Source organism: Octodon degus, unplaced genomic scaffold (assembly GCF_000260255.1).
Source record: "Octodon degus isolate 3935 unplaced genomic scaffold, OctDeg1.0 scaffold00176, whole genome shotgun sequence".
Classification (NCBI taxonomy): Eukaryota; Metazoa; Chordata; class Mammalia; order Rodentia; family Octodontidae; genus Octodon; species Octodon degus.
The window spans coordinates 4,436,769-4,462,881 of record NW_004524752.1 but is presented as its reverse complement, the minus strand read 5'-3'; the positions used below and the strand labels follow the sequence as shown (position 1 = coordinate 4,462,881).

General features: G+C 43.1%; 1 protein-coding gene across 9 annotated transcripts; it reads left to right on the top strand.

Moving 5' to 3' along the window:
- The first annotated feature begins 3,523 nt into the window (after positions 1–3,523).
- Tex35 (testis expressed 35) lies at positions 3,524–25,050 on the top strand. 9 transcript variants are annotated; one of them, XM_023703618.1, is made up of 9 exons: positions 3,524–3,587; positions 6,104–6,262; positions 6,528–6,596; positions 8,023–8,079; positions 8,832–8,891; positions 20,744–20,808; positions 21,012–21,204; positions 21,536–21,579; positions 21,871–22,072. In XM_023703618.1, the coding sequence occupies exons 2-9, from the start codon at positions 6,176–6,178 to the stop codon at positions 21,932–21,934; spliced, it is 639 nt and encodes a 212-aa protein (XP_023559386.1). In that variant the 5' UTR covers positions 3,524–3,587; positions 6,104–6,175; the 3' UTR covers positions 21,935–22,072. The 9 variants fall into 9 exon arrangements, with proteins under 9 accessions (XP_023559386.1, XP_023559385.1, XP_023559383.1 ...); XM_023703617.1 differs by lacking the exon at positions 3,524–3,587 and adding an exon at positions 5,192–5,258; XM_023703615.1 differs by lacking the exons at positions 3,524–3,587; positions 21,871–22,072 and adding exons at positions 5,272–5,378; positions 24,899–25,050.
- The last annotated feature ends 1,063 nt before the right edge of the window (positions 25,051–26,113 follow it).

The following is a 26,113-nucleotide window of genomic DNA, read 5'->3' as shown; positions in this document are numbered from 1 at the left end:
ATTTCCATTACATGCCAATAATGCCATCAAATTATTAATCCAATCAATTCCCTCAAAACCCATAAGCTGACAACAAAGCCTTCAACACAGTAAGCATTGGGAGGAACATGTCAGATGCCAACCATAACACAGGTATATGTTTATAAAATCTTGTGAAGTCTAGAGTAAATCAGAGCAGCCACATCATGTGATACCAAGTTCAGTAAGAATAGGGACTCCCTTGAATTCAAGCTCCAGAATATCATACAGCCTTTTTGTGAACATAGTACTAATGCTCTTTGCCAACAAAGGAGAAAAGTCTACAGCCTGCTAACAAGAAGGAAGGAGCAAATCCGGGGAAAACCACGTATCCTGAATCCGTCAGTGCACCCAGATCCTTTCACTCGCAACTCAGCCCCCCAGAGGCCACCCAGGTCAACTCTGCTCACCCTGGAACCCGGTCTGTCTCTCCTCCTTCTTCCCTGGCTCTCTCCACATTGGAATGCAGAATCTATCATCAGCTGCTCGGTCTCAAGACCAACTTAAACACTGGCGCTTTCCATGTGACTCTTAGCTTTACAGCTTCCTGAGCCTTTGTCATACCATAGCTCCAAAAAGGAGATGCTCTGTCCCCAGCCCATGACTCTAAACCCTTACTAAGGAAGAAGATTTACACAGCTTCTAGACCAGTCTTAGCATGGATTCAGCTCTAAGATGCTACTAACTTCCAAGAGCAGAACGCTCAAGACAAGGAGGCAAACCAGACAGGAAATTGTCAGTGGCCAAACTGACTGATGGGAAACCGACCAACAACCACCCTCTCTGGGTTCTGAGAAAATTTGGTCCAAGTTCTTCTTGTCTGTATTTGGGTGAGACCCTGAAATAAATGTTTTCAGGCAGGGGTCCAATCAAATTGACTTCTTAAGGCTAGCATGAAAGGTCTGTTGGGAGAAGGTTGTGGCTACTCACATTAAAAGAAAACAGAGCAGCTCAGCCCCAGGAAGGCGCTGGCAACATTTAGACATCTCAGTTTGGCCCCAGTGATGTTCAGAGGACTTAGATGAGCAGATGCAGCTTCATACCAGCCCCACATTCTGATGACTGCAGGAGATGAGCCTAGGGTGGGAAGAGAGGATTTCTGTAACCCAATGGTCCCAGGAAAGACAGGGAGCATTGTTCTGAAAAGCCTTGGACAGACTGGACCACTCTGAGAATTTCTGTCTCATTGTGCCAGCCCATTGGCCAGTCAGCTGATGAAGAAGTGAGTCCCAAACACTAATCTTAGCTCTTGCAGGTTGCCTCCTAGATCAATGTCCAGTATAAGTTTCCCTTTTAGACCTTGTAAGCTACTATCTATCCCCCCTTTATATTAAAAACAGAAAGAAAAAAATCAAGTTAACTTGTAAAGAAACTTGTTAGAGAATAAAAAAGACAAACTGCATTAGTAAAGTATGGCAGAGATTGGCTCCCAGCTTCTTGAGCCTATCTCCTTTACTTGTGGGAGAAGGTTGGCCATATTTTCCAGTCTCTTTTGTGTTCAGATACAGTCTTAGGTTGTTTTCCAGTGTGAGGGAGTGACCAGGGCTATTCCCAGCATGAGTCCATGAAACCCTCCTGTCTGTGATCCTTCTTGCAGGAAGCACAGCCCCCAACCACAACCCCTCTGTCCTCCAGAGCACAGAGTCTTGGTGTCACTCAGTTTTACCATGGGAATCTGAAGTTGTCAGCAGATGCCGAGAGGACACTTTGAGGGACTGGGATAGCAACTGTTACAGAGCCTTCTAGCCAGGAGGCTGAGAGAGGAAGGAGGGAAATAACTGTCCTCTCTCTACTTAGGTCCTATCCAAAGATGGGAAACTAAGTCAGGGGCTCCAGCAGCTGGATGCTTCTGATGGCTGGGGGCTCTTGCATTACCTCACACAGTAGGCTGCTCTCTAATTTTCAGTTGTGGTCCTGGAAAGCCTGGCAAGATGTGCCATGGTAAGGAAAGCTAGCAGTCCTCACACAGTCATTTTTGCTGTGATTTTTCTTTTTTCTTTCTTTCTTTCTTTCTTTCTTTCTTTCTTTCTTTCTTTCTTTCTTTTTCTTTCGTGTATTTGGTACAGGGTCTACAGGGTCCCACTACACAGATTAGACTCATAGTGATTCTCCTGTTTTCAGCCTCCCAAGTGCTAGGATTACAGGCCACCCTGTCTCAATCACTGTTGGCATGCCCCAGGGGTGGGGTCGGCCCAACATGGGGGGATTGAACTCTGGCCACTGTGCTCTGCCTAAGCAGATGCTTTAGTCCGTTGAGCTATCTGGCTGGCCCTTGCTGTGACTTTTCACTTATCCTCAGTTGTATTAAAATAGCTGGAGATTTACAATGAGCCACTCAGAATCTGTTTTGGTCCTGAAACAAAGAAACAGAAAGTCCATGTGCTATAAACTGAATATAGTTTTTCCACAGAAACTGTAATGGGATTAACATTCTAGCCCAAGTCTCATACTATTTGTAGAAGTGATCAGCAATTGCATGGTAATCAATTTGCCAATAAGAAAAGATACCTGTGTGGTGCACAGAATAAGCTTTTCTAAGGTGTCTATAGATCATTCTAGTAAGACAAGGCAGGAACCAATCATAGGAAGTCTCTAAACAAATTTAGGTAAGAGGTTGTTTTAGTCACTTTCATCATCACTAGGAAAAGACACCCAGCACCTATAAATTAGAAGAGGAGGGGTTTATTCAGCTCACAGTTTGTAGAGGTTTCAATCCCTAGTCGGCTGGCCCCAAGGTAGGGTGGTGGCACAGGGGCAGGGAAAAGTGGTGCTGCTCATGGTGTGGTGGACAGGAAGCAGAGAACAAAGGGAAGAGCCAAGAAGGGGGATGGAGTCTTCTAGGCCGTGCCCACAATGACCTGTGCCTTCTGTATAGATCCCACCGACTAACGACATAACCTATAAGCCCTCACCTTCTGGAAGCACCACCTACGATCGCTTAAGGCTTGAGGGGGACATCTAGACAGAAACCATAACAAGGTTCCTTGGGGCTAGAAAACCCTCACGGAGTGTTTGTGACTGAAGGTGGTCACCAGGAACTGCAGTCCTCTGGGATATAAACTTCCTAGGTATCAGAGGAACAAGTCATCAGGGCACATATGCTGAGGCATGTCAAGTCAAGGTTGGATGGAGACCACAGCTACTGGGATTCTGGGTTCCTCCCTAATCAAAGGACTGTGGAATGCTGGGGCCCCCCATTGTCAAGTAGGCCCCTCAAACACACAAAACATTCTCTTCTTCTGGTCCTCCACATAGGTAGTGGGCTAGACCCTGGAATTGGTACCCTGAATCAAAAGAGGGCCGAAGGCCATTCTAAAATTCCCCTCTTTGCTGCTCCCCAACATTATCTTCATGAATCAGAAAAACCTCAGGAGCTTTGTTAAGGAAAGGAAATCCAAAGGCTATCACCTTGGAGAAAAGAGACTGTGGCAGCCTCTTCCTTTGTGTCACGATTAGCCTTCTTGCCTCAAGACACAGTGGAACATCAGTGGATTTCAAGCTTAGCTTCTGGGACTGATAGCGTGTGCTGTGTGAGTGGGTTGGAGAGAAGCATATCTGGGATTCTACAGGTAAGAACGACCGACAGCTTACCTAGAACAAAGTCATACCACAACAATATCCAATGTCACATCATCACCTCAACCTGGTCCTCATGTAGTTGCAAAACATTCTTATATCATATATCTTATCTAGGTTCACCGGCTGGATTTCCCTAGCCCTTCCTGAATATATGGGCAACAACAAGCACGTATTTGGGAGCATGAGTAGTACACACTATGGGAAGGCCCAAGCCCAAAGCTTAAGTCTGTTGCTAAATTTCTGTCCAAATGATATCATGTATGTGTGGTTGTGTGTGTGGGTGTGTGTTTATACTGAGTTTCACACAGAGACTTTTATTCTTTTAGATCCAATTTCCCAATCCATAGGCCAGTGAGCTCATTGCTGTGTTTGGCTAGAAGGTGGTTCATTTAAATGCTTAGCTAAGCAAAGAAAACTTTGCTGCAGGTCCATGAGGCTCTCAGTCCAAACCAAAAGAAAGGAGAAGGTGCCCAGTTTCGCAGGGCTGGCAGATGTTGATATGGAATCAGTCATTTGTACTTAAGTTCCTTTCTCAGCTTTCCCGACTTTCTGGCCCATGGATCTGGGAGAACGGAGCTACGTGGTCAGAGGAACCCAACAGTTGCAATCCCCATTTGCCCATGAAGAAATGACACCCAGGAAGCTCACCACCACCTGCCCTATCCAGTAGCTATTTGGTGACAGATACATTCTCTACTTGGGTTGGAATTGAGGGCTGTCACTGGGTTGGGGCCTGGGAAATCACCACCCAGGAAATGCATCAAAAATGGAAGCAGAAAGCAGCTCTGGAGGAAGTTTCAGTGGCCTGCTCTTTGGCAAGGACAAGCTAAGCAGCTGCATAAAACAAGGGTAAGTGTGAGAGGCATTACCCCCAGTGGGCAGGTGAATCACACACAATCTGCATCCATTGCTGTACTCCTGGGCTGTCTGTCAGAGAGCCCACAGTTTAGTGTGGAGCTAAACTGGCCTGTTTTGTGTCAACTGTAGTCATTAAAAAAAAAAAAAAGAAGAAGAAAAGAGAGGGGAGTGAAATGCCCAGGAAAAGGGCAAAAGAGAAATCAGGATGACAAACCCGGATTTCAAATGATTTGAGGTTCCGTGGGATGCTAAGTACCTTTGCCGCTCCACTGTTAACACAAATTAAAGCTACTCTCAGAATGGCCTTGTCAGGGGCTGGGAGATGGCTCAGCAGAATAAGTGCTTCCCTGGCAAGCGCAAGGACCTGAGTTCAATCCCTGGTTCTGCAAAAAAAAAAAAAAAGGATGGCCTTGTCCTCACCTCCAGCACTGTGTACATGTTGCCTGTGACCAACTCATTTCCTTGTGTTAGAGGAACCAGGAGAAGGGGACTCTGGAAGCCATCTGTCTACAGCAACAGCACCCAACCATGGATTAGTTCTGCTTCCGGAAGAGCCGTGATTCCTGGCAGGTGTGCCTTGTGCCTTGGCCTTGACAAGCTGTAGCTCTCAGCATTGTGAAGCTTTCAGGGAGAACCTTCTCCCACCATGGGGAGGAGATCCTGGAGCTTTCAGTCTTGGCCTGAACCCCTCATCTCAGTGGCTGAGACATGGAGGCCCAAAGCTGTGGTGACACTCCAGGTCAGCATTGTGACCTCAGCTGTTCCGCACATAAAGAGGAGGTTACCCACCTCTCACCTTGGCCGTAAGTTGCATAGAACAGTAGGCTGGTCCTGGGGGCTATTGCAGGGTGGTGGGGAATTTGAAGAACACCCTGGCTTCTTCCATCATGGCCAAGAGGGCAGAACTGAAGAAGACAAACCTGGTAAAGGAGGAACACTTCTGGATGACATGGGGCCTCTGTGAGCTCCTATGAGTAGAGAGGGGGCAGGGAGGATACTGAGACTGTGCCAGTGTTAGTATACATGCTTCCAAAGTGAGCTTCCGTGTTTGGTTCTCTGTTCTGAGCATAAATGGCCTCTCAGCCTGGACTGGGTGTGTGACTGATGCCCATGGGCACCAATGGGATGAGAAAGAAAAGGCCCCTGTGGACTGCCTCTAGAGAACTCCCACTCCAGCCACTCACAGCTCCATGCCATGGGCCAGGCCTGCACCACACCCACCTCCAGTTTGGCAGCCTAAGGTTCAAAATAACTTTTCTATATAAATATAGTTATCACCTCCATTTCATAGACAAGGAAAGGGAGGCTCCAATGGGCTAAACTCGCCCAAGTTGGTGAGCCAGGAGAGAGAACAGCTGAGATTGGGACCTAGGGCTCTACCCACAGCCCATACTCATGAAACAACCATTATGAGGCTTCCTTAGAGTTCTCTCTCCAGCTGCTTTCTGCACTTGCAGACAGGGCAGGCCTGCACTCATTAGGACAACATGACCGGAATTGAATTGTCTCGAAGCAGATCATGTGCAGGAAATGTATGTTCCTACACTCAAGCGCAGCTAGTCAGGCAGATGTGTGGTGGTGGGGAGGCTCCTCTTGCAAAGGCTTGGATACCATCTTCCCCTAATCCTAATGCTTCCTTTCTCTGTAGAACAAGAACTACAAGGCAGTTTGCCCACAACTGAAGTCAGAGACAACCAAAGTAAGAAGCGTTTTTGTGGCCATGCCAGCAGCCAGGCCTGAGAGCCACAGGGAGGTGTCTTGGAGTCAGGGGTCATTTTCTGTTCCTGGAGGCCAAGATCTCTCCCAGGTGCGGGGGATACAATGAAAGAAATAGGTTCTTTGTTCTCAGAGACCTTCTTGCTAGGAACCAATCAGATACATAAGTGGAGCAAGATGAGTTCCAAGAGGGAGGAAGAGGAAGCTGGAGGAAACTTCTGCATGGGGAGATTCCACTAGCTTTCATCCCCATGCTCCGTCCCTAGGGAGGGATAGAAACAAGAGTGACCCCTCCTGCCTCTGCAGTGCCGCCCTCACCTGCAGGTTCCAATGCTCTGTTTTTGTTTCAATCACAGACATACAATTGCAAAGAAGTTAAACAGAAAGGGCTGTTCACCAAAACAGGGATGACGCAGGAGCTGAAGGTCAGTGTGTGAGCCTAAGCAGCAGGGAGCACACGGGGCAGTGCAGTGAGGGGGTGATGGGCCAGCCAACTCCTGGTGGACACACTGCATCCACCAGCACTTACAGCCTTGAGATGTCACTCTCTCTGGGCTCTTTTAAAAGGTTACTTTTATTTTGAAGCTATTTTAGACTAACATAAAATTTTGGGGAAATGGCCAGTGAGTACTAAAATATCTCTCACCCAGATTCCTCAAATGTTGGCATTTTATCATGGTTGCTTTATTTCCTGTTTCTTTTTCTGTACACACACACACACACACACACACACACACACACACGCATGCACACATACACAATAAACCCTATATATTTATGGGATGGTTCAACATCTTTGATTCAACTAACTTCATACTGAAAATGTTTGGAAAAAACTTGTGTCTATACTGAAATTTTGGTCTGAACATGTGCAGACTTTTTTCTTATTTTCTGTGCAATGCTGTATAACAACTATCTACATACTAACATTTACATTGTATTAGGTATAAGTGATCTAGACATGATTTAAAGCACATGAGAGGATATGCACAGGTTATATGCAAATATCACACCATTTACATAAGATGATGCAAATGGGATGCAAGCACCTGCAGATTTGGATATCTGCAGGAATCCCTGAACCAAGTCCCCGTGGATACTGAGGGGCAGCTGCAAGCTGTCCTTTTCCAGATACCCGGTAGGGATTAAGATTGTATCACCCCATGGGTGTCTCTTATGTTCTGCATCATGAAAGGTCATGGAACCAATCCTTCATAGATGCCAAGGGATGACTGAATATGTATTTTGAACTGTTTGACAGACTGGTAAATTTTTACCAGTCTTCAGCATGTATGTCCTAAAAACCTGCTGTCTCTTACATATCTACTGTAGAATTTTCAACATCAGGAAATTAACATAGATACAGTACTAATCTGTAGATTTTATTCTCATCTCACCAATCATGATCTCTTTCATTAAAAAAGAACATATTTCTGTCCCAGGACCTAATCTGGGATCAAACACTACTTCTAATTGCTGTAGTTCTTCATTCCTCTTTAAACTACCAATTGTTTTTCGCTCTTCACTCAGAGCATTTTTAAAGATTAAAGGTCACTATTTTGCTGAATGACCCCTAATTTGGGTTTGTCTGCTGTTCTCAACTGTAGACTTGGGGCAGGCCTCCCAAAGAAGTGGTAGTGTGCTCTTTCCTGAGCTTCCATCCCATTAGGAGGCCCATGATGGCTGAGGTTTCCTGACCACCATCCCGGCATCCTCCTCTCCTCCTTGTGGAAGTTTCCCTCTGCTCCTTTTTTAGAATGGCCTTCAGGATCTGCCCTTTCCTCCCATGAAAAGTTCTCTTCTGTCCAAGATTTTTGTTTACCTCCTCTTTCCCTTACTTCCTTTCCTCAGAATGAACTCAGAGAGGTGAGAGAAGAACTCAAGGAAAAAATGGAGGAGATAAAACAGGTAACAGGATAAGGTTTTATATAACATGTAGAGAAAGTAGAGCTTAAAAAAAATGCAATTCCTACCTTTGCAAAGTAAAAGAAACAAGGAATTGTATAGGAAAAGCAAATTGTCTTAACCCCTTTGAGTGCTTATGTGTTCCATGCTTTAGGATATTCATTTCTTACTTGTTTGATGCTTAAACCCAGTTGCTGAGTGACCCAAACTTCCCTACCACCTAGGCCAGTGGGGGCAAACCAGTGCCACAGCAACTGCTTGTACCACTGAAAGCTCTCAAAGGTTATCATCACTGGCTGGGGTGTTGTGTGAGGTTACCTCTGTGATAAAGCTGAGTGAGGGATCGACATGGGTTGGGGCTCTCAGGAAACAACTGCATCCTCCTCATTCACCACCCTTTGGAGAGCTGTGTGGCAAGAACTCTTGTTTCTATGACAACCATCTATGGCCTACTTAGGGAAGGGCAGTAATCAAGCAGGAAGGCATCACTGAAGCTGTGATCTGGGCTCCATCTGTAAGCCTTGCAAGAGCCACAACTAAGCCACACCAATGCTGTCAGTGGAGCGACTTGGTAGCATATGCATCCTAGTCCTCTCATAGCCTCCCTGGAAAGAAAATGACTTCATAGGACCTTATTAGTCTGTGCCAGAGGTACAGCTGCTGCCCTTTGCTTAAAATGCCCCCCAAAGATGCCACATCTGACTTTAGAAATATGCTCCATGCTTGTGTCAAGTCATACTTTTCTTTCTCACTAGATAAAGGATATAATGGACAAAGATTTTGATAAGCTTCATGAATTCGTGGAAATTATGAAGGTAAGCTCTTATTGAATGCCTTCCATCAGCCAATACTACATTGGAAACTATGAAAGAGATACCAGACCCAGCCATCTAGGTGCTTATAAACTGGTAGGAGACCCAAATCCCATAGCAAGAAAGGATGCAAGCACAATTGCAGGCTGTCAGTTAGTTAGGACTTTAGAGTTTTGAGTAGCGAATATGGGCTAGAATAATGAGAAGTCTTTATAGGGAAACTGAGTCAAGTTGGGCCTGGAAGATTATATTGGCAACTTAATGCAGATACAATAAAAAGAAACCAAATAGGATCATTTTTAAACAAAAACCAAACAACACAAGAACATAATCTGGATTCTACAACAGTAGCTCACAACTTTTTAGTGTATTTCAGAATCCACTAGAATACTAACGAAGAAAATGAACCCCAAGCTCATGTTCACACAGAAATTGGGCCCTTGGATTTTGGCCAAGTTCCCCAGGTAAAAATTTGAAAGCCACTGATGTAGATGCACAAACAGGTAAAAGCAAATAGCTGCAAATTACCCAAGGGTTGTAAAGGAGCACATAATTAGTGATAAAACCACAGTTTCTATTCAGGGTGGCAGAGCCCAGAGATAAGTGGATAGATGCAGGAATGGGGACAGGTAGTCCTGTAGCAGCCTCTCTGCCAAGGGCACACCGAGAGCCTCTCGCACTTCCTCTAGGATGCACATCCAGCCTAGAGAACGGAATGCAACTGTCCCGGGTGAAGTGGAGCTGCTCCCAACTCCCGAAGTTCTTTCCATGCATTCCCTCAGCTGAGAACCAGGTCCTTCGCATTCAAGCAGCATCAGTTAACTCAGCTGCGATTCAGGGTCCCCCTGAGTGAATTTTGACCCCCTCTTCCTCTATACCCAGGCTGCACCCCATAATAATGAGATTGGGGATTTGGGGATGAGGTTGAGGTACCAGTAGCTTTTCAAATTGCCCAGGTGAGTCCAATATATGCTCAAGGCAGAGACTCACAGTTCTACAAAATTTCAAGTATGACAAAGGTGATTGTTTCAATATCAGTGAGAATATTTTGTAAGAAGATTAAGAATATTTCTTGCCTAAATGAAAATATAATTCAGTTAGCAGAGTAGATAGAAATAGTCTATAAGGAGAGTTCAAGAAAAACCAATAAGAAGGTATAAGTAAAATTTTAATTGAACATTCTAAATATAACTATCACCAAGAAAGAAGTAATATATGTAACTATAAATAAGTTATGCTCTTAAGTTTTTTTTTTTTAAAAAAAAAAAGGAATATGACAAACCACGAGTGGTACCACACACTATAATCCTAGCACTTGGGAGACTGAGGCAAGAGGATTGCCACCAGCGTGGGCCACAGAGTGAGTTCGAGGCTGGCCTGAACTACATAGTGAGACCCTGTCTCAAAAGAAGAAAAGACAAAAAAAAATGTAAAGTAAAACCACTATACACAGAATTTTAAAACAATGGATTGGGAAAACAATTGTATAAACTGGTAAATATAAACAAAAGGTTTTCATCCATAGTATACAGAGCTCACAGAAATAAACAAGAACCAAGTAGGAAAATGGGCAAGAAAATGAACAGACAATCCACAGAAAAGAATATAACTAAAAGGCAATAAATATGTGTAAATGATTTTACCTCATGAATAGACACATACATGTGGGTGAGATGATAATTGTTATACACAAATAAGCAAATTTAAAATTTTTGAAAGTTATATAAAGAGAGAAATGCTCTTATACTGCTGACAAGAGTACAAGTTTGTACAAACTTGGATGTTACTAGGTAATAGCCATCAGGAAATATACAACTTTTAAATTCTATTTGTTAGAATTTAATGTATGAACAGAATTAGAAATACCAGCATAAGTATATGTTAAAAATGTTCACCAGTAGACTATAATAACATTTTTAAAATTTTTTCCTGGTTTTTATTTTTTAATTTTTTTCCATAATTTTATTGAGAAGCAAATAGCAATGAGACAGTTTCAAATCAAATTGGTAGGACAGTTTCAATAATTAACACATTGCATACTCTCTTCCTAGTGGTTATTTGCTGTACAAGATGCAGACATGATATCCTATTTACAAACACCATTAGAACAAATCCCTCTATTCATTAAGAGAATGAAACTATATATCTATCCTAACCACTTTGAATACACAGATACAAAATAGACATTCATCTGTATCCCCTTTTTTGTTTAGTTCCATCATTTAAATATTATAGGTGTGTTAACTCAGCAAAATAGTCTAAAAGAGTCCAGTAGTCCATAATAGTATTGAGTCTTCCGCTTCACTGGCAATGTCAGAAATTGTTGACCTGAGTCCCCTACAGCTCAACATAACAGCATGGCTTTACTTCTTATACTTCGTTTTTATACTTTTCTGCTGGTTGGTTAAGACCAAGGTAAAGCAAGACCTATGCAACAAAAGTTGTAGCTTTTGGATCTGATAAGGTCAGTCAAATCCCCTCAGGATAATTCTGTACCTCAGATTGTAGATCCCTTGTCAGTGTCAGCCATGTGGATGAGTCATGGCCATTGCTTGGCCAGTGAACTCTCTGTGAAAGCCTGAGAGAATGTTTTCTTTCTTTCTTTCTTTCTTTCTTTCTTTCTTTCTTTCTTTCTTTCTTTCTTTCTTTTTCTGGCGGAACCGGAACCGGGGATTGAACTCAGACCCTTGCGCTTGTCAGGGAAGTGCTTATTCCACTGAGCCATCTCTCCCACCCCAAGAATGTTTTCTTTCCATGTGACTCTCCTTAGGCACACTCTACATCATTGATCATTTTCCTCTTTGGCCCCATAATCTCCTTGATCAGAAAATTTGGGATACTACTGAGTTACATGATATTACAGTACAAGATCTCATATGTCCTGAGTCTTAATTGACCTTGGAAGACTAGGGCCAAAATGTTGGCTTTCCTTGTGGCCCTCCTTTTTCTCTAATTTTGGTCTGCAAACTTAGGTTGTTAACCTTCCAGAAGAGAAGCTTATTGTTATTATCATACAACCTAGGCTGGTAAGCTTAACCTCACTGTCTGAATATCAAACATCTTAGGCATAATATGGAACAGGTATTTTTCATCAAGTATTGATATGTTGAACTTTAAGTCCCTACAGAATATGATGAAAAACCATTAAAAAAATTAAAATATATTTTTAAAATAGGCATAAAGAATTATATATTTCTCATGTACAGTAACATTCTTGGAGACCACCACAACTTTCCTCAATAGAGGAACAGCTGAGTAAATTGTGGTATATCCATATAGTGAAAGTCAGGAACTATTAAACACAGTGTTTATAAAGAATGCCTAAAGAACTAAAAAACCAAGATTCAAGTAAGCATGCACTGAACAGTCTCAACTAGGTTAAAAAAAAAAGATAAGTATATAGAAAATACTGGAAGGTAATGTACCAAATGGGGTGAGAAGGTTTCTCTCTCTCTCTCTCTCTCTCTCTATATATATATATATATATATTCTGTGTATCATCCAAATTTTTCTACAAAGGGCATGCAGTATTTCCGTACTAAAATGCAGACACCTTAAGCATTTTGTGAGCAGGGCTGGGTGTAGAAAGGCACAAATGAGGCTATTTCAAGCAGGAACAGCTTGAGCATAGCAGGAGGCAGGATGAACAGTTGTGTCTCCTGGTCAGCAGGGAGATTAGTCATGAAGAAAGATCATCTGGGGAAACTGTGAGAAACAGAGTTGACTGGGCACAAAGTCAGCGGGCAACGATGGCTTTGAAAAACAGTGCACAAGCCAGGACCTGGCTCTGTATGCATTAAGAGGCCTCTGGAGATTCCCAGTCAAAGGATGTGCTGGCAGCAAGGGTCATGGGTGGGGTTGGAGCAGATAGGGACTGTCTTGAAGCATGGACACCGACAGGCTGCGGTCCACCCCTGGTGAAGAGAGGTGGGCTAGGGTAGGAAAAGGAGGAAAGGGTAGGTCTAAAAAGAGTCATGAAAGGAGATGAAACAATTCTTGGTGACAGGGTCAATACAGAGCATGAGATCAATACAGTGAGGCAAGCCAGGATGGCACCAAAGTCATAATTTGTGTGATTAGAAGGAAGCAGTGACAATGACAAGAATAGTTGGGAAATTCAGCTAATAGAGAATAGAAAGGGAAATCAGTTGGATGCATGATGAATTTGAAGTGGTAAGTCTTGTGAAAACATGGGACATTGTGACTTTAACATTTTTGAACTAAGGAGCATTTTGACCTCAACATAGTTTGACAATATGGCTAAAAATATTTCATTCAAAGTTTATACAAACATTTGAAAATTCTTTCAAAACAAACAAAAAATGCTTTCAAAATATTATCTGAGTGGGAGCACCAAGATGGCTGAGTAGTAAGCAGCAGAGAAAGAGCTCTGAGTCCCTGTCCAGATGCTGGAATACAGCAATGTGAAGGAGATGAGAAAGAGGGAAGTGGGTGACCTGGGAGGATCTGAAGCATGATGTGAAGCCCATGGAGAGAGTGAAGAGAGAAATTTCAGTGAAGGAGGAGGAGGAGGTAGCTGGCAGTGCCTTCTCTCTGAGATGCAACTCAGTGTGTGAGAGGAGCAGTTCAAACCTGCAGACATGTGGTGACAGTTGGGGGTCCCAGAGGCCTCCACAGAGAGACACAGCAGAGGAGGGGAGTAACAGACATGAAGGGCGGCATTAGCTGGCGGTGGGTGCAGAGGGCCCAGTCATCCTGCATGAGAGAGCCATTGGCCAGGAACCATCTTGGAAAGGGGCTGACTGAGCTCAGAACTCAGAGCAGCTTCAGGCTCCATCTAGCAGCTTGTGGCTGGGCTCAGGCCCATGGAAGGTGCCATAGGAGTCTGGTCTCAGCCAGAAGGCGCAGGCATACTGAGATTCTCTACTACCACACCAGAAAGCTACAGGCTTGCTGGAATAAATCAGCACGGGTCTGGACTCTGTCTCCACACATTATGGACAAACCTGGGAGTGGACTTTTCATCTGTCTGTCTGTCTGTCTGTCTGTCTGTCTGCCTGCCTGCTTGCCTGCTTGCCTGCCTCTCTCTCTCGTTGTTTTGCTTTTGTTGTTTTATTTTTCATTTTTTGGTTTTTTTCTCCTTCATTGTTTGATCTTGTTTCTATATGAGTGTGAACCTGGTTTCTGGCCTCTTTGTGGTTCTGTTCTTTTTCATCTCTTCTCCTTTTTCTTCCAGTGTTTTGAACCACTTTCTCAAGTTAGTGTGATCTCCCTTTGTCCTCTAGCCTTACTTCTAATCTCTTTCTCTTCTTCCACTTTTCTATTTTCTCCATAACCCATTTAGAAATTTATTTATTTATTTTTCAAAGTTTTATTGATAAACGGATAGCAATGAGACAGTTTCAAATCAAATCGGAAGTACACTTTCAACAAATAATACACTGCATATATTCTTCTTAGTGGTTAATTGCTGTACAAGAAGTGGACTTGTGATCCCCCATTTAGAAATTTAACCCCGAGGACCAAATTGATTAAGGACTTATATACTGCATTTATATTTTTTAAAATTATGTTAAATAACCACAAATCTAGGACCATCAAGAAAGATCAGCAGACTAAGCACCTGCTCAGGCAAGTGCAGGGACCAAAGTTTCATCCCCAGCACTACATACTGAGTTGCCCCCATCCCCAGGCAAGCTGAGCTGGCCACTGAGACTGGGAATGGTGGCACATGCTTGTAATTTCAGCACTGGGGAGGCTGAAAACAGGAGGATCACTATGAGTGCAAGTTACATAGTGAGACCATATACCAAATACATAATAAATAAATAAATAAATAACCACAAATCTAGTTCATACAGTTAAAGGTAGCAAATTAATGGTTAGTTCAGTTTGTCATTTTCTAGGCTGTTTTTTATTGTTTTTATCATTGTGGATGATACCACCATAGCCAAAAGTGACATAATTGTTGTAAACAGATGTGGTCCTTGGTATTCCAAGACTGAGACTAAGGGTCACAGAAAATACAGTGGCACAGTGCCAAAGAACCAGAGGCTGGGCCAAATAGGCAGCAATTTTTCATTCCTAACAAATTGAAGAGATAGGATCTTGCAACAGACTCAAAGCCGAAAAACCAACTACACTTCAAAGATATCTTGGGTTCTAAATACTAGCAATAAACCAACCCACCATATGCACTTTACAAACATCACCCAGGAATTAAAATTTAAAAATGAAAAGAAAATGAGAAGACACTTAAACAAGATGCAACCCCAAGCATCCAGTTCACCAAAGGCAAAACCAAGGGCCAATGAGATGGAACAGTCTGAAAACCACCTACTTGGCCTCTCTGAAGTGGTAACAACAAAGCAAATGGAATGAGGCTCTAGAAAAAAATCAAATCAGAAATAATTTCTCAGTTAATTGCAGAGATGATGTTCAAAATGAAAACCATGCTTAGTGACTCTAGAGCAGGTACAGACAAAAAAAAAAATAGAACATAGGAAAATTAAGAAGGTTATGAGCACTCAATGTAAGAAAGAAATGGAACCCATAAGGCAGATTTAGGCAGATATTCAGGAGAATAGGGGGCCGGGGAGATGGCAATAAAAGTTGTAATGAAAGTATCTGCAACAGATTAAGCCAATGTGAGAACAGGATCTGAGATACATAGAAGAAAAGCCAGTGGCTAGTGATCATGAAAAAGAAAGATTTAAAATTAGCAAGGGACCATGAGAAATCAATACAGCAGCTACTTGAAGAATAAGAAGAGTAACTCAAGATTGATTGGCGTTCATGAAAAAGCAGGAGGTAACACAAAAACTTTCCACAGATGCTATAGCAGAAAACTTCTCTGGTAGAGAAAAAGAATTTGACATACACATAAATGAGACACAGAACTCCAATTAGCCACACACAAAAAATTATAGACAGGCATGTCATAGTCAAAACTCTAGAAAGTCAACACAAGAATAGAATCTTAAATCTGTTAGGGAAAAGAAACAAATCACCTACAAAGGACAGTGTGTCAGAATCACAGCTGACTTTTCAGCACCAACTCTCAAGTCACGGAGAGCTTGGAGTGAAATAGTTCAAGTTCTAAAGGAAAACAGCCTTCAACCCAGATTGATGTAACCTACAAAGCTGTCTTTCAAAACTAATGGAGAGCCAGGAGTGATGGTGCACTCCTGTAATCCCAGTACCCAGGAGGCTGAGACAGGATTGTTGTGAGTTTGAGACCAGCCTGAGCTACAAAGTGAGCTCAAGGCCATCCTGAACTGCACAATGAGACTTTCTCAAAAAGAAAAAAAAAAGGAGAAATAAGATGCTTCCATGGCAAAGAACACCTGCAGAAATTTATGACCATTGAACTAGCACTTCAAAATGTTTTGAAGGACATTTTAGAAAGAGACAACAAGGACTACAACTGCATGAACCCCAGCAGATTGAATATACCAGGCAAGGCAAACAAAGGGATGGAGAAAAGAGGGGGCACCAACAACAGGAAAATAGCATGACAAGGTTAAGTCAATACGTATGTTATAACCATCAATGTTAATGGCCTCAATTCACCAATTAAAAGACACAGACTAGCAGAATGGATCAAGAAGAAAGATCCAACAATATGTTGCATACAAAAAAAACCACATTTAATTCAAAAAGATATTCATAGACTGAAAGTCAAAGGAAAACAATACTCTAGGCACCAGCAACCCAGAAAAAAAAAAAGCAGGGATAGCTATTCTATCTGTAAAGTAAATTTCAAAACTGATGAAGAGAGGTGAAGAAGGCCACTGCATCCTTCTAAAGGGAGCAATCCAAGAGGAAGAGATAATAATCCTAAATATATATGTAACAAATACAAATGTACCCAACTATACAAACCAAATATTAATGGGCAGGAAAAGTCAAATAAGCACTAATACAATTGTATAGGGGGACCTCAATACCCAAATGTCACAAAAAAGTAGATTAACTAGACCAAAAAATCAACAATGAAATATTAGAAGTGAGCCAAACATTAAACAAATGGACTTAATAGATGTCTACATCTATTAAGATGTCTATTCTTAATAGATGTCTACAAAGTATTCTACCCCACAACATCAGAATACACATTCTTCTGAGTTGCACATGGGACATTCTCCAAAATAGAGCACATGCTAGCTCATAGAACCTGCTTATTGTTATGGTTCGTGTCTAGTTGTCCCCTCAAAGCCTCATGCAGTCATGGGGCCAACTTCTAGAGTTTGTGATTAACTCTTGATCCACTGGAATTATGGGGGTGAATGCTGCTAGGATTATGGGTGTGAGTACGACTTCCAGCCTGGGGCTGATAGCCTGACTGCAACTTAAGGGAGACAGACTTGCTCTCTGTTACCATTGCTGCCTGTAGGCATTGTTGCTGCTGCTACTCCCATTTTCTCTCTGCTCTTTGCTGCTGCCGTGAAAGGCTGCTCTCTGCCATGTGTCACTCTGCCTTGAAGCCAGCTGAGTATGGACTGAAACTTCCAGTAACTGTGAGCTAAAAAAAAACCTTTCCTTCCTGCATTTTGGATGTCGGGTATTTGTCCTAGCAAAGAGAGAAGAGTAAGAGACATTATGTAAATGTAAAGGAAATGAAATAATCCCATGAATATTATCAGATCATAATGTAATGAACTTGGAAATCAATGGCAAAAGAAACCACAAGAACTTCATAAACACATGGCAATTAAATAGTACCTGTCTGAACAACCAAAAAGTCACAGATAAAATTAAAGAAGAAATTAGACAGTTTCTACAATTAAATGATAAGGTCAATACAATATACCAGAACTTATGGGGCACAATGAAAACAGTACTAAGAGGAAAATTTATAGCAGTGAATACCCATATTAGGAAAATAGAGCAAGTGCAAATAAATAACTTAATGGTAAGCCTCAAACTTCTGGAAAAAGAACAGGCTAAGTAAAACTGTTACAAGGGAGGAAATGAAAAATATCCAAATAGAAATTAATGCATTAGAGACTAATGAAACAATATAAAGAATCAATGAACTAAAGAGTTGGTTCTGGAGGATTGTCAGGTCTCTTTTCCTGAGGTCCTCCCGTGCCTGCAATAAAAACCTCTTTTATCTTTTCTGTTGCTTTGCTGCACCTCCGCTGCAGCTACTGCCATCATTGCTATTGCTAAGACCTGACATTTTTTGGTGCCATGACTTGAATTGGTGAGTCATGTAGCTCCCAGGGCATCCCCTGCTCTGGTTTTGAGCTCCCTCATTGAGCCACCCTCTGCTTCTGCTTCTGCTTCTGCTTCTACTTCTGCTTCTGCCTTTGCCACCTGCCATTGCTAGCTTGCATCCAACATTGGCCAATCTCAGTCCATACAGCCTACAGGATTGGATCCTAAGTGGACAGGCCCCCACCTGGTCATCCTCTCAAAACCAACAGAAATAAAAGTCACTGGCCTGCCCTCCTGGTTCTTTATTACTTGAGCCACGCGGTGTCAGACAACCTCACCTCTCCTGAGTGGTCCTCACCTATAATCCCAGCACTGCTGGGGAGACTGAAAGCAGGAGGATCACCATGATTCTGAACTGTGTAGTGAGACCCTGCAATAACCAAATACATTAAAACTATCTATCTATCTATCTATCTATCTATCTATCTATCTATCTATCTATTCTGATGGAAGAAAGAATAGGTAAAACTTATAAATATTGGTGTAGGCAAATACTTTATGAATAAAACCTTGATTGCACAGGAACTATCACAAATCAACAACTTGAATCTGGTCTTATTAAAAGGCTTTTTATACAGCAAGAAAAAAAACACCAACAGAGTGAGGAGGAGACAACCCACAATGTGGGCAAAAATGTTTGCCAGCTGTTCCTCAGACAGAAGATTACTGTCAAGAACACAGAAAGATGTCAAAAAAAATCATATCTCACAAATTTAAAGACCCAATCCAAAAACGGGCATCTAAGATGAATACACACTTCTCAGAATAATAAATATAAATGGCAAAAAATAAATGAAAAATGTTCAACATCACTGGTCATTTGAGAGATGTAAATTAAAACAATACTGAGATTTCATCTCACCCTGGAAAGAATACCTATTATCAATAAATCAATAACAAATGCTGGGGGAATGCTGGGGGGGACAGGAACTCTTTTCCACTGTTAGTGGAAATGTACATTAATGCAACTTCTGTCAAAATCTATATGGAGGGGCTGGTGAGATGGCTCAGTGGTCTAAAGTACCTACTTAGAACAAACTAAGCCAAGCACAGCACAAAGACCGCGGTTCAATCCCCCAGCACCACATGCCAGCCAGCCCCGCCCTCTGGTGGGCTGAGCTGGCCACACACACACACTAAATAAATAAATAAATAAATAAATAAAATTTTTTAAAAAAATCTATATGGAGATTCCTCAAAAAACTACAGTTGGAGATCCTATTTGATCCAGCTACTATTCTCTTTCTGGGTATCTTCCCAAAAGAATTTAAAACATCATACCACAGTGATATATGTGCACCATGTTTATAGAAGCACAATTTGTAATAGCTAAATCTTGGAAACAACCAAAACTGAGAAATGGATATAGCCCATCTTAGAAACAGCTCATCTTGGAAACAGCCCATCACCTAAGAAGTGGATAAAAAAGATGTGGTCTTTTTATTCAATGGGGTACTGCTCAGCCATAAAGAAGGATAAGTTGGAGACTGTTATAGGTAAATCGATGCAACTCGAGACCACACTCACAAGTGAAATAAACCAGATGAACATGTGTAAGTAAATATCATATTATTCCCCTAGTGTGAGAAGTTGCAAGAGTAAAAAAGATCCAAAATGTACAATATATATTGTAAAATGGGAAGAAACTTCAAAGGGAAAGAGAAAACTAGAATTAAGGAATGGAGAAAAGAATGAAGGGAAAAGCAAAAAATAAATATGCATATATAAAATATAGTTAAGAAATAGTCATACTACTAATTTCTTAGTTCACTGAAAGAAGTTTATGCTAATATTGTTTAGACAATTAAATGCCTATATCTTGTACTCTGAGTAACTCATTTAAAGATAACAATATGCAATTTATTAACCACTGTTACCCTCCTATGATCTTGCTTTGAAATTTTATTTTTCTCTTTAAAATAAAAGTTATCTGAAAACCTCTTTCCCCAATAATATAATTTCTTGGTCAGTTTTCTGCCACAGATTAGACTTGTTCAAAATGTCTCATTTTTTATGAAAATTACTTTTATTGGAGCAAATGATTTTCACTTATATTTTATGATGTTTTTCCCCAAAATAAATATTATCCCTTATACCTTCTGCCACTTTAGAATTTTTCATGTGCACTATTTATATCATTTCCCAAGGTAAAATTTTATAGATCTATCTTCTGTCAAGAATGTTGTATTCTTTCATGGCTTTGTGAGTAATAAGCCTGTTATGTCACTATAATGGCTGACAGTTTACTTTGCATTGACCATTTCTGTCAGGGCTGGGTAAAAAACAGAGCAAACAAAAACAGAGGCCAGGGTCAAAACATGAGTCAAGTGTCTCTGGGATTACGAGACTGGTTTTCTTGCTGTCATCATTTTGCAGGCATCAACCAACAACAGCTGTGTTCCCTCTCTGAGATCTGTGTCTGGCTTTTAACTCACCTAGAGGCCTTGGATACCCCCACCCCATGACTGTCTGTGCTTTGGTCTTATTGTGGAATGGGCATGTCTTGGAGGGAGAAAAGGTCCTTGTCACTAAGAGGAGCCATCAGCCATGTTGACTATGTCTAGTAGAAATTATTGAGGAAGTAAGGTGTGTGTGTGTGTGTGTGTGTGTGTGTGTGTGTGTATTTCAAAAACTTCATGATGAATGTTCTAGTCTTGAATTCTCTCTTGAAGGAAATGCAGAAGGATATGGATGAGAAGATGGACGTTCTAATAAATATACAAAAGGACAACAAACTGTAAGTGTAGCTTGGATCCATCACCCTTCATTCCTAAAGAATCTCCCTCCTCCTCTTGGCTGAAGGTCCTCGGGAGTCAGAGGACAGTCAGACTCCTCAGGGAGTTGTCTTGGCTCCTGCTGGTCCTGTGGCTTGGAGTCAAGCTTTCCACTGCCACCTGGGCACAGATAGAAATTCTCTCCCCAACTCTCCCTAAACCCCAGCCCTCTTCGAAGAGGATCAAAGGAGCAGCAGGACCTCAGGCTGATAGGGACGGCTGACACAGACCTCCAGCTCAGGCCCAAGAAAATGGACAGAGCTGACAGAGCACCATCGCCTCTGCACAAGAAGGTGATGGAACCACAAAAACCAAAAAAGGACCCACTGGATTCCCTTCACCAGTGTAGGAGCTGCTGCGTAAGTGAAGCCCTGCCTGAGCCCAGGACTGATGCTGTAGCTCCCCTGCCTGGCCTGCCCCTGAGCTCTTGCTGTAAAGAGGCTGCCCCCATACCCTGCTTGCCCTTGGGTGCCTCCCCAAGCTAGAGCCTGCCCTTACCTGCCTTGTCCCCTCTACCTGGGGTCTTCCTAAGCCTGACCATGTAGGACTGGATCCTGGATGTGCCCACTCCCAAGCTCCTCTGCATTATTCTGTCCTTTCCTGTAGCAAGGCTTGATGAGGTACCCGGCAGGTTGGCCACCTTGGACCAAGGAAAAATGACCTTTCTTGTGCCGTTTCTGTCCTCTGCAGGAGAAATGTATATTGTGTGCCTTAAAGACCAACTGCAATCAGGGGTAGGTAGATCCAGCCAGAAGTCCCTCTTCTCAGTGGGTGTCTCGTTATCCCAAAGGGAGTGTGCTCCAGATTCTATCAAAGCCCCACTGTAGCTGTGTGGGGCATAGGGACAGTAGTGGACTCTGCCACTCAGCACAACCACTCAGTCGTAGAGGACGTGGCACCAGGAAGGAGGACTGACTGGGATGGCCAAGCCCGAGGCTGCTCCCCAGAGGTTCCCATGGTGGGGAGGGTGCCCTGCCAGCTGCAGACCTGACTTGCCTCAGGGTCCTGCCTTTCTCCCCACATAGCAGGAAGCTTCCACGCCAGGCCTGGGAGTCCTTTTCACCCTTGGCATCTGGAGCTGCCTTCTGATGTATCTGTGCCTCTTCCCCGATGAGACGGAGTATGTGCTTCCAACCTAGTCAGCCACAGAACCCACCAGCAGCTCTGGCTCATCCTTTGCCCACACGCAGGATTTACTGTCCCCTTTAATACCACCCGTACCCAGGCCTCCACCCTGAGATTAAAAATCTTCATCTAAAGCCAAAAGGGTTGTCATCATTTTGAGTACTAGTCCAAAATTTGGATGTGCAGAGTGTTGATAGTTTTGTTCTAAATCCACATATTTTAGACTCCAGCCCTTCTCTGCTTCCTAAAGTGCTGGTCAGAAGGTTCATGTTGGTGACCACAGGTCTCCCCGACTTTAACTTCCTCCTTGCCTCCTGGTCCACAAAGGTCCCAGGCCAAAGCCCTGGGAGGCAGGGAAGAGCAGGTGCCAGGGTATGTGGTCTCAGCATTCCCCACTGCTCTACCCCTTTCCTCATGTTCTCAGCTCTTGCACTCTGCATGGAGCCTGCCATCATGGCTGACTCAAGGGACTCCCAGGCCTTGATGTGGCCTACAGTGCCACCCTCTGAGATCTTAGCATCAACAGCACTCAGGTCCCTGCTACTCAGAGGAACTTGGTGTCCTTCCTGGGCTCTGGGGATATGTCTTCCTTACCCCCTCGAAGCTTTCTGCCTTCCAAACCACTTGCATTCCTTTGAAGCCTTGACCAGTTGGGAAGAAGCTAGTGACCTCCTAGCTTCTGTTTGTCCCTTCTCTCTGCCCCTAGTCACCTACTAAGGGAAGATGAAACTTAGCTGGAAAATCAGAGGAAAGAAAGAGGTGGATAACACATCTCTCAATAAGCCATCTTGCCACCCATGTGATTCTTTCTCTTCAGCTTGACAGGGGACAAACTAATGGGATTCCATATTTTGTTTTACACAAGATCTTGTTTTATCTCTTTGCTAAGTTGGCTGCTTCTACTTTTCATCCAATAAATAACTGGTCAGATTCTTAATGGAAGGAGTAATGTATTTGGTGCTTCAGATATACATTTGAAAAGCAAAAACCAAAACACACATAGTCCTTACTCTGAAGGAGCTTATCATTTTAAAAGAGAGACGACAAATATGCATAATGAGAATACACAGCATAAACAAATAAGTACAAATAATAAGCATGTGGTGAGAGCAGAAATGGATCAGATATGAGGACTAGGACAAGGGTGCATATGGCCCCAGATTTATTTCTTATTGTTGCCACAGCTTGATAGCATAAGACAGCGAGAAATGAGTGACTCAGCTAAAAATCAAAGTGTCAGCAGCGCTGCCTTGTTTCTAGAAGCTCCAGGAGACTGCTTCCCTCTTCTCCAGCTCAGCAGCCACCTGGGTTCCTTGGCTCCTGAGTCCCTCACTTTTCCAAGGCCAGCAATGGCTTTGTGCCTGACTTCTGGGCTCCTGCTTCCCCTTTTAAGTACTCACGTGACTATACAGATCTGGGCCCAGTAAATAACCTGGAATGCTGTCCTTATTTTAGGGTTGGTTGATTATCAACCTAAATTCCTCTCTGCCATGTACCATAACATAGTCACACATTCAGGGAATTAGAACCTGGGTGTCTTTGGAGGACATTATTCTCGCTAGGACTTCCCAGACCTTGTTTCTTGCCGCTGTCTCTGTGACTTAGACTCAGAAGTAACCCACATCACCAGTTCTGTCATTAGCTATGACTAAGTTACACTGGAGGAAAGAATATATCAGAGGCCTTAAAAAAATTCCACCTTACCAAACAGCCCACTGTTCCCGTGTCTGTGGTTGGCAGCCTGCAGGAGCTGTTCTCCCTCTTCCAATGGAGTAGGTATTTTGGATCCTGGTGCTCGCGCCTCCCTGGCTTCCTGGCTGCCTTGCCTCCTGCTTTTCCAGCCCCATCTTCTTTTTTGTTTCTCTTAGTTACTGCTCATCTGCTGTCCTAATCAGTCTGGATCACTATAAGAGAATACTATAGACTCAGTGGCTTACAAACAACACAACTCTGTTTTGCACAGTTCTGCACACCAGAAAGTTGAAGATCAAAGCACCCATGGATGCAGTGCACAGTGTGGGTCCCTTTCCTGATTCATAGACTGCACTTTCTCGCTGTATCCTCTCATGGCATGAGGAGCAAGGGAGCCTCCAGATCGCTTTCCTATTTATTTATTTAATGTATTTAGTACAGGGTCTACAGTGTCTCACTATGTAGATCAGACTCATAGTAATCCTCCTGTTTTCAGCCTCCCAAGCACTGAGATTACACGTGCATGCCACCACACCAGTCTCAGTTGCCATCTCAGTGCGTCCCAGGGGTGGGATCAAACCCCGGTCCCTGTGCCTGCCTAAGCAGACACTTTAGTCCACTGAGCTATCTGGCTGGCCCCACATCTCTTTCCTAATGACACTAATTCCATTCATGAGGTTCTGCCCTTGAGCCCTAATCACTTCCCAAAGCCCCCCACTTCTGTGACATTCTGTGCATCATCCCCTGTGTACATTTTAGAGGTGTCTGTGTCTTTAATGTGGACAACTTCTCAGCTTTCTTTCTATCCCTTTACTACTTTGTGGGACCTAATTCTCTTCCTTCTTGGAAACTGGGGTGAGGGGATCAACTGTTGACTGCAGTCCCAGAATTAATACACTGTTTGTTCAGTGAATGATTATGTAGCACTCAATCATCCCTTGAGGATCAGAAGACCAAATTCTAATTAACACAAGCCTTCCTGAAAGAAATAAAACTGGTTTCAGTATAGAGTCTAAATTAATTGATTAATTAGTGGGGAAAAGAAAAATGGACAGGAACAAATGTGATAGCCTGCATGACCTTAAAAGCCAATGCCTGCTTCTGTCCTTTATGTTCAAGAAAAATATACTTCTTTCCTTAAATGAGTATCTGTAATCACAACTTGATTAATTAGAAGATGCCTTTTCTATTCATTTTCTCATTAGTATTCATCTGCTACCTTATTGCCCCTACCAGATAAACCAGCTGAGATGGGAATGCAAATTTGAGAGAGACCAGTGTCAACTTTGCTCTGAAGAAGAATGCATTTCAACAATGGTCCCAAGTCTCAGCCTCTGTCAGATGACCCCAAGCCTTGGACTCAAGCCCTGACCTCCCATCCAAGCTTAGATCTCCCTGTCTCCCTGAGGCCTCATTAGCCTGTCAAACTCAACACAGCCAAAAATAAACTCCCCACCTGTTCCCCCAAATCCCTTTTCTGTCTGATATCCTGACAGAGGTTCTTGCCCTTGCTCCACTTCCTGACAGGTGGAGCACAGGAGGATCTCTCGCTGAAGGCTGGACCATGCTCCCCACCAGGGCCTTTGCTTTCTTAAGCCCATCTGTCTGCCTGTCTGCTTGGTGCCAGGCAGGCAGGAGGAGCCCTGAGGTGCTCGAGAGCTCAGGGCCCCTTCTCTGAGCATCCTAGCCCTGCTGCACTCCTCTTCTGAAGCTCTGTGGGTTATTGTAAGGATTTCTCAGAATGTGAGTAAAGTACTGATGACAGGGCTCGTGGCGAGATTTTCTTTCCTCTTTATCCTTCTATCATCTCCACCATGTCCATCTCAGATGGCTCTCAGGGCCTTTCTTGGAAGAACTGGGGATAAGAGAAAGGGGTAGTGTTCCATAAGGGCAGACTGCATAGAGTTCATTGCTTACCCTCTACTTCTGCCTCTTGTTGGATGCGTGGATGTGGAAAATACTGCCCATTTCTGCCCCTGCTACTGCTTGGCCATTCAAGACTGACATTTTCTCTCTTCTTCCAACAGCAAATGAGCTTGCAGTCCTGAGGAACCTTTATAACATGTCAAATGTCTATTTCTAAGCTCCCACTTCCATCTGCACTCGAGTCCAAGCTCTAGGCATCTGGATCCTGAATTACTTGCCATAGATTCTGACTCATCCTTCTCAACTCCAATAGTTTCCACTTAAGCCTGGAATCCTTGTGCACACCACCTCCAGATATTTCATTCCTAACTGCTCCTTTCATCTCTCCAGTCCACCCCCTACCCACAAATCTTCAGTATCCATTACTTATGGAACAACATCTGTTCTCCTTCAAGACCTTGCCTACCACTCAAGACCTTGCATTGCTAATCTTCAACTTCTGGACTTTTCTCCTCCACCCCCACCTGTGAATCCTACACTGTAGGGTCCCAACTGTGACCTTCACCTTATCCTTCCCTCTGCCCA

Coding starts and splice junctions, on each gene's coding strand:
- Tex35 (XM_023703611.1), top strand. CDS start 5,343: ATGGCCAAGAGGGCAGAACTGAAGAAGACAAACCTG. Junction 5,379..6,103: donor AACTGAAGAAGACAAACCTG/GTAAAGGAGGAA, acceptor CTTTCTCTGTAG/AACAAGAACTACAAGGCAGT. Junction 21,580..21,870: donor AAGACCAACTGCAATCAGGG/GTAGGTAGATCC, acceptor CTCCCCACATAG/CAGGAAGCTTCCACGCCAGG.